Source organism: Populus euphratica, unplaced genomic scaffold (genome assembly GCF_000495115.2).
Source record: "Populus euphratica unplaced genomic scaffold, PopEup_1.0 scaffold139.1, whole genome shotgun sequence".
Taxonomy (NCBI): domain Eukaryota; kingdom Viridiplantae; phylum Streptophyta; class Magnoliopsida; order Malpighiales; family Salicaceae; genus Populus; species Populus euphratica.
Window position 1 is genome coordinate 115,703 of NW_011499969.1, and position 8,650 is coordinate 124,352.

Sequence of the window (8,650 nt, forward strand, 5' to 3'; positions counted from 1 at the left end):
CTTTGAAGATCAAACCATTAAAGAATTTGAATAAAAGGAGAAAATAGAGTCTACCACCTTTATTCCATCTAATTCAAATCCAATACCTACTCTACAGTTACCTTTGATGCCTACTAATCATGGGGGAGACTTGCAAAATGATGATGATGGTGGTTCTCTTATTGAGCCATTAGTTGGTGATCCTGAATCAGCTAATGATAATATTGATGTTATTCCTGAATAGGTTATGCAGGAAGCTTCAGATGAGCCACAATTGAGGAGGTCAACTAGACGTCACCAACCTTCCACCAGATATTCTCCTCATGAGTATGTGTTAGTTACTGATGAGGGAGAGCTAGAATGCTTTGATGAAGTTAATTCACATGAGAAGAAAAATGAGTGGTTGAAAGTAATGCAATAAGAGATGAAATCCTTGTATGAAAACCATACCTTTGAGTTAGTGAAGCTTCCTAAAGGTAAGAGAGCACTCAAGAACAAATGGGTGTTCAAGTTGAAAATTGATGAACATTGCCCACAGCCAAGGTACAAGGCAAGATTGGTTGTGAAAGGTTTCGGTCAAAAGAAGGGTATTGATTTTGAAGAAATTTTTTCACTAGTGGTCAAGATGTCTTCAATCCGAGTTGTGCTTAGTTTAACTGCTAGCTTGAATCTTGAAGTTGAACAACTTGATATGAAAACTGCTTTTCTCCATGGTGATTTAGATAAGGAAATCTACATGGAGCAGCCTGAAGGGTTTGAAGCAAAAGGTAAAAAGCAGTTAGTTTGCAAGTTGAAAAAGAGCCTATATGGGTTAAAGCAAGCTCCAAGACAATGGTACATGAAGTTTGATTCTTTCATGGTAGATCATGGTTATGACAGGACCACTTCTGATCATTGTGTATTTATGAAAAGGTTTCAAGATGAAAACTTTATTATTCTCCTATTGTATGTGGATGATATGTTATTTGTTGGCCATAATGCTAAGAAGATTCAGATGTTGAAGGAAGAGTTGAGCAAGTCTTTTGTAATGAAAGACTTAGGACCGACAAAATAGATTCTTGGCATGAAGATCACACGTGACAAGAAGAAGGGGAAACTTTGGCTATCTTAGAAGAGATATGTTCAAAAGGTACTTGAGAGATTCAATATGAGCAACTCCAAACATGTTTGTTCTCCACTTGCAAGCCACTTTAAACTAAGTTCTAGGCAGTGTCCTTCAAGTGATGAAGAAAAAGATGAGATGAAAAAGGTTCCTTATGCATCCGCAGTTGGTAGCTTGATGTATGTAATGGTTTGAACAATGCTGGATATAGCTCATATAGTTGGTGTGGTTAGTCAGTTCCTCTCCAATCCTGGTAAAGAACATTGGTTAGCAGTGAAATGGATACTCATGTATCTCAAAGGTACTTCTAGTTTCAGCTTATGTTTTGGTAATGATAAACCTGTGTTAGATGGATACACAGATGCAGATATGGCTGGTGATGTTGATTCTAGAAAGTCTACATCAAGGTACTTGATGAAGTTTGCAGGGGGAGCAGTCTCATAGCAATCAAGGTTGTAAAAATATGTTGCATTATCCATTACAGAGGCTGAATATATTGCTCTTACTGAAAGGGGCAAATAGTTGTTATGGATGAAGAAGTTCTTGCATGAACTTGGCCTAGTTCAAGAGAACTTTGTGTTGCATTGTGACAGTCAAAGTGCAATCCATCTCAGTAAGCATTCTAGTTTTCACTCTCGATCAAAGCACATTAATGTTAGATATCAATGGATTCGAGATGCTATGGAGATAAAGTCATTCGTTGTTGAGAAGATCCATACTGATGACAACGTGTCTGACATGATAACCAAACCTCTACCGAGAGAGAAGTTTGAGTTCTGTAGAAAGGAAGCAAGCTTGTCAGAGCCTCCTAAATTGAATTTTACATATTGATCGCTGGTATGGTGAATTCCTCACATGGTGTGTGAGGGAGAGATTTGTTGTGTGTGGTCCCACACCATGTGATGGTAAGACCACCACATTAATTTTCAAGAGACAGCATGACTGTCTCTTGGTATTAAAATTAATGTGGTTTGGGTACTGTAGCGGTAGAATTGAAAAACAGAAGAGAGGAGAAGAAAACCGAGAGAGAAAGAAATAAAAGAGGTAGTAGAGCAGTTTATGCTCTTTCTTCGATTTCCAGCTCGTTCATCGTTGGATCGGGCTGAGATTTTGATAGCAGCTTCTAGACACGTTGCTCTTCATTCTGGACAGTTGGATCGAAGATTGGTGGTGTGGAAGCTGACTGTTTTGACAGAAAATGAGGCTGTCAGTATTGTGAGTTTTTCTCAAATAATTCTCCTTTAATCTTGTTGTAATCCAAAAATAAGTTGTTCTTAATGATATATATGTTGTATTCCTTAGTTGAATCTGAGGAAGAATTATTGTGAACCCATTATTTGTTGATAGTGGAAGTTTTTAGGTGGACTACGGTCTCGTGGTTTTTCCTGCATCGGGTTTTCCATGTTAAAAATCTTGGTGTTGATTTTATGATTATTTGCATTATATTTGATTGTTGTTTGATTCTGATTTTACTACACAAAGAGGGAAAGAATTAGGACTTGTGAATTGTGAATTGTATTCCACTGAATTGATCCGGATAAATTGGTGTCCGGTTGTTCCTAGTTTTCCCAACAATAATTAGCTTAAAATCTTTGATTGAGACACACCTACTGACTATTGAGCACCTAACGCAGATTCATGAAACGATTAATCAACAAATCATAATAGATTATTACTTGTTTATGCTAAATTCAATCCATAGATATAAGTGATTAAACAACTCATTCTACATTAAAAACCCAATTGTTGTTTGAATTAATCTAAAGAATTTTATATTTTGTTAGCTTCTAGTTAAATATTTATCCTGAAGCAAACCAAACCATATGTTTTACTCTAAAAGCAAGGAATGATGCTAAAATCCCACTTTTACTAGATCATTTAGACTTTCATATTGCTTTCAAAAATCGATCAGCCTTTGTGATATATCATTTGATATAGACACAAGGAAAAGGACCCTATGAAACTCATATTCTTGACCCATTAGACTTAAGCCTAAACTTAAACTCAAACCCAACACAAACCTACCTAGGTATTTAAAGAGAAGGTTACCAAAGAAATTGTTTTTCCTCTTTTTCTCTTTCTCTCCTTTATCATAACTTTCTCTCAAAATACCAAGGATTTTGGTTTAAAACTTGAGTTTTGATTTAAGAAATGTTGAAGAAACATGTAAGTATCCCCTCTACTATTATTTTCAATTAAAACATTGATTGTGGAAGGATTAAAAAAGAGTTTAGAGTTTTTATTTTGATTTGATAAGGAAATGATTTAAGAGATTGAATTAATGTTTTAGAGTGTTTGTTGGTCTTAAACGAACTGCTTTGATGCTTGGAATTATGGCTTGATGAAAAACAGATTGTGTTATTGTAAAATTTGTAGATTTAGAAACTGACAAATCAAGATTTTAGAATCTCGATCAATTAATGAAATAGTTAAAGCCAGTTGACTTATTATTTTAAACCAACCAACCGATTGGTGCTACTGGCTAGTCTAAATAGGCCAATCAGTTGGCTTGTAATAGTAGTAGATTGGTTGACTTAGCAATAGAGTTTTATCGGGTCTGTTAGGTTCGATCAATTAAGATTATGGTTGGGATTAATCGAGTGAAATAGTTCAGGATATTTAAATTTTGGTCTCTAAACTTAGAGTTTTTAATCTTTTATGATACTTTGCATCAAGTTGTTTTTTAGTATTTTCCATATTCATTATATGTTTTGCTGACGCTCCTCCTAAACATTATTGGTAGTTTTTGGTTTTGAATTTGTTTATCTTTTGCTTTTGTTTTTCAGGTGTGTAAAATAGTTTTTAATATGTATGTAACATAAATAATATATGTATATTGATTATATGATGAGTACAATTGATTAGTTCTTGAATATTTATATATATTGCTTTATTATCCGAGTACTTATCTATTCTTGATTTTACACTTATATTATATTGAATTAAATTCTATTTGATATGATATTTATTTGCTTTGATAATTATATGAATACCTAATATGTCTTGATATAAGAATTGCTAGTAACTTCATACTAACAAAACATAATTAATTTATTTGCACATAGTGTTTTATATATCTAGTTAATAAGAGAGACATCAACATCTAGTGATTAATTCTCTCATAATGGTCATTTTCCGGCGTTATTTGATCACCTTAAGGTATTATTTGATCTATGACATATATTTCACTACTTTATATTAATATGCTTAGCATTTATATTTATATTTATATCAAAATATATCAACTTACAAACTATTAATATCTAAAATATATGTTAAATGTTATTATTTTCTTAACATTATTTTATGTTCTTAGTTTTTATTAGTAGATGGACTTTCTTGAATGTTTCTGTTTTTTTAATTTTGATGGTACACATTATTTGTTTAGCGATGTTTTTCTTTTAGTGTTTTATTCGATATTTTAGACACTTTATTATTACATTGTTTTAATTCAATTTAGATTTTGATAATGTTATAAATATTATGAATTATTTGATTTGTTTTACTAGTAAATGAGAATTTTTAAAGTATTAATTGATTTTATTAATTTGAAGAATATAATATTTTGAAGGATATCGAAACACTGTGAAATCCTTATATAATTTGCTTTATAACATATATGTCCTGAGACTTAATGTACATAAATGAGATATCCTTACAATACCACTCTTGTGTTGCCAATAATAGACCCGAGATGCATGTGATTAAACAGCTCATCCTACATTAAAAACCCAATTGTTGATTGAATTAATCTAAATAATTTTATAAGATATGGACACAGGGAAAAGGACACCATTTTTATAAACCTCAACACTTGATGCCCATTGTTGATTACATCCTAAACCACACAACAGGGGTAAGCCTCTCCTCTCTCAAGTTCTTACCTTGCTTATCCTAAAAAGGACTCTAATTCTATTTCTGGTCGCTGAGAATACATTCAGTAATTTTATCAACTATAAATTAACAAGCTGGTAGCCTGGCAGACACCCAAAACTTGCATTTCTTGCTAAATGATTTCAGTTCCTTGCCAGACTTTTTTTTTTGGCAGAAATTTCTTTGGCTGTGATGGACCCCACGTGTCTCTTCCATCTTTTAGAAAATTAGAATCCCCCATCAAAATGTGTGAAGACCTAGATATCTTGACCAGTTGTAATAATAAAGGTCACAGCAGAGGTTGATCTATTGAAAATCAACCACTACTTGCTCCCATGTGATTCAGATCCCACTACCTGTGTGGAATCATTTTGCTTGGAATCTCCACTAAAGCCCCCCCATGTCTCCCAGACCAACTAGCTTTTGGTGACTAATTAAAGTCCTGATTGCTTTATAGTGTAACGAGAAAAACCAAGTGAAGTGATAGCAAAAGAAACCTCAAGATTTAAGCCAGAAGAAAAGGAACAAAACAACTACTAGGAAAATGCCTTCCATGTTAGTGATGACTAACTTTAGTAGTTTTCTGTGCACTTGGGGAAAGAATAAAACTTTGGAGGGTATTATGTCAACCAGATAGGGAAGTGGAATATCAAAGTTTGGAAGGAACTCGACAAAAATTGCTTGGATTTTCTTTGGGCATGGATACTTCAATTCAATCTGAAGGAATGGAGAATGTGGTCGAACAGCAACTAGTGCGGACCTCTTCACACAGAGCCAGTGCTCTTTCCAAATTAGCAACTATGTCAATAATATTAGGCCTCTCCTTTCCCTCCAAATTTACAGAATGCATTGCAGTATAGGCCATAAGCTCCACTGCTTCAGTCTCTTGCATCTCCGGTAGCCCCACCCTTTTATCCAGCACATTCTGCAGCATCCCTTTTGCTATCAATGGTGTTGCGTATTCTACAACTCCCATTGGGACCACACCGTCTTCATCATTCTTGAACACAGCCCTCTTTCCTGTCAGAAGTTCTAATAATACCACTCCTAAACCATAAACATCACTTTTTGCTGTTAACACATTCAATACATAATACTCAGGATCAATATATCCTACTGTCCCAGCTGCCCTGGTTGACATGAATTCTTGATCAGATTCTGGCTCCATTAGTGATAATCCAAAATCAGATACTTTAGCTGTCCAATTTGCATCCAGCAGAATATTGGAGGACTTGATGTCTCTATGAATAATAGGTGGCACTGCATAGTTGTGCAGATACTCAATTCCTCTGGCCGCGTCTAATGCAATCTTGATCCTCATTTTCCAAGAATTCAAAATGCTGCTACTCTTTTCAGTATTTTCCTTGCTATGCAAATGATCATGGAGAGACCTGTTGCTCATGTACTCATAGACCAAAAGCCTTTCATCATTTTCTTCACAGAAACCTATAAGCCCCAGTAGATGCTTATGGTGAAGCCGAGATAAAAGTGCTAGTTCGGAATCAAATGCAATTTCTTTTTCCTGGAGTTTCCTCACCTTCATACCAGTTTCTCCTCTTTTGATGGCCACTTCACGACCATCAGGAAGTTTGCCTTTGTAAACAGTGCCAAAGCTCCCTGAACCAATCTTATTTTCCAATGAGAAATTTTTAGTAGCAGTAAGAAGCTCTGATAGGGAAAAATTCTGTGTCTTTTCTGTACGCCTGGAAGATGACCCGTTTCTCTGCTGTCCTAACCTTCGTGAGCCATAACTCCTAATGGAAAATAATCTTAAAGGTGGGGCAGTGTAATCGCTGTTCACTGAAGCACCAATATTCAAATTTACATCAGTAGTTGACGGCTGGACAGTTTTGCTATATCTTTTATGTAAAAATATGCTTAAGAAATAAACAATAGTGCCAATCCCTGCTAAAGCACCAACAGAACCGACGATCAGAAAAACCAAAGAAATCTTGTTTCTTGACTTCACTTGAAGGACTGGTTGCAGTTCTTCGGATGGAGGTGGTGTTATCGGTGGCAATGGCAATGCAAGTGGGCGTTCAATCTGGCATGATTTGCAGATACTCCCAGAGCCACCGCATAAAGTCTCAGAATTTGGATACATACCACAAGTGCTGCATGAAGACTGAACACAGGAACCTGGAATTATTGTTCCTAATGGAAGATCACCTCCATGACTAAGAGCATTAGACCATCCCATTCCCCAACAAATCATCGATAAATTCCTTGTTGTAAGCCCACATATGAAATTCAAACCAGCAACAATCAAATCTAGTGAATCATTTTCTGATAGGTAATTATCCAGTTGAAATTTATTAGCTTCTCCCCAGCATTTTACTAATCCATTTCTTTGCTCAATAGAACAAGTAAAATTTGCTCCGAGTGCAAGTGCCGAAAATTCAAAAGTTGAATTAAAAGGAGCATCCAATTGTCCTGAACCATTCCTCCCTTTACAGACCAAAACTCCACTCCTAGCCAATCCACAAGCATGAGACTCTCCAGCAACCAAGTTCAACATAGTCAAATTACCAAACTGTCTCTCAATCTCAGTTCCCACATCACTATTACCCCAACAATGAACTCTACTATTATTCATCAAAATCCCACAGGTAAAGCCACTACCAGATGTGATTGTACTAAATTTTAAAGCCACCCCAGGTGATGGAAAAGAAGACTTACCTCTCCCAACTCCTCTCCAGCACTTAACCACGCCAGAGTTGACCTCCCTAGCACAAACCTGAACATCTCCAACTGTTAGATCAGTCAATCTGACAGTGTTGCTGTAGTATATGCGCTTTGGTTGCAAGCTTGAAAAATGAGATATAGCAGCGGTCTCCCAACATAGAATAGCCAGGCCTCCAGACCTGAGGCCACACAAGAAGTTCAGGCCTCCAGAAATAGCTTCAAAAGAAATATTCGGTTGCAAGGAAATGGCTTGACCATTTTGGTAGCACTGAACTCGTTGGGTTGGTTCCCCAGCGATGATACCACAGGCAGTAGGAGTACTATACGTGATGGCAATGGTGGAGGCAGTGCCAAGACTTTTGACCACAACAACATGGAGCAATGAGGGGGTGATAGCCACGAAAAGGATTGTGGGGAGATAGGAAAGCTTGACTGTCATTTGAAAGCTGGAGGTTGAATAAGAGTAGAGGACCCTGGTTTTTCCTCTTCATTGGGAGAGAGACACGGAAAAAGAAAGAAAGCTGAGAGCACGATATGGGAATAATACGAGAGTGGCACGTGGTCCCTTAAAGTTGGTATACTTGATGGTATTGTTGGAAGGTATTCTAATGGTCGTTTCTTAAAAAGCTTTACACGTTCTCTTCTTATATGCATAGAAGGGTGGTGGCTGGCTAACCAGCCTGTATGTCTTCCGCCTCTCAGTATACATAAAACCGACCCAAGATGAAAATGAACTCCTGGCATAAATCTTGAAAAAGCTAAAAGCAGGACTAGTTGGAACCAGAAATCTCTTAAAGTAGCCACCATTTACTTGGGCTTGAAAGGCAACATGTATGCCAAATGTGTCGAACAATTCTTCCATGTACAGTATTCAGTTTCTCGAAACAATTGTGTACTTCCTTGCTCACTGCAGATTCTAGCCGATATTGGCTCCCCAGTGCATGAACTAGCCAGGTGGTCAAGTGTCTGTGAGGTCACCGGATTTCTAAGCCTTTTATCTTTAGAATTTGC

General features: G+C 36.4%; 1 protein-coding gene across 1 annotated transcript; it reads right to left on the bottom strand.

Moving 5' to 3' along the window:
• Window positions 1-4,854: 4,854 nt before the first annotated feature.
• LOC105139143 (putative serine/threonine-protein kinase-like protein CCR3) lies at window positions 4,855-8,220 on the bottom strand. The gene has a single exon (XM_011045479.1). It carries the CDS (start codon window positions 8,076-8,078, stop codon window positions 5,667-5,669), a length of 2,412 nt encoding a protein of 803 aa, XP_011043781.1. The 5' UTR covers window positions 8,079-8,220; the 3' UTR covers window positions 4,855-5,666.
• Between the last annotated feature and the right edge of the window lie 430 nt (window positions 8,221-8,650).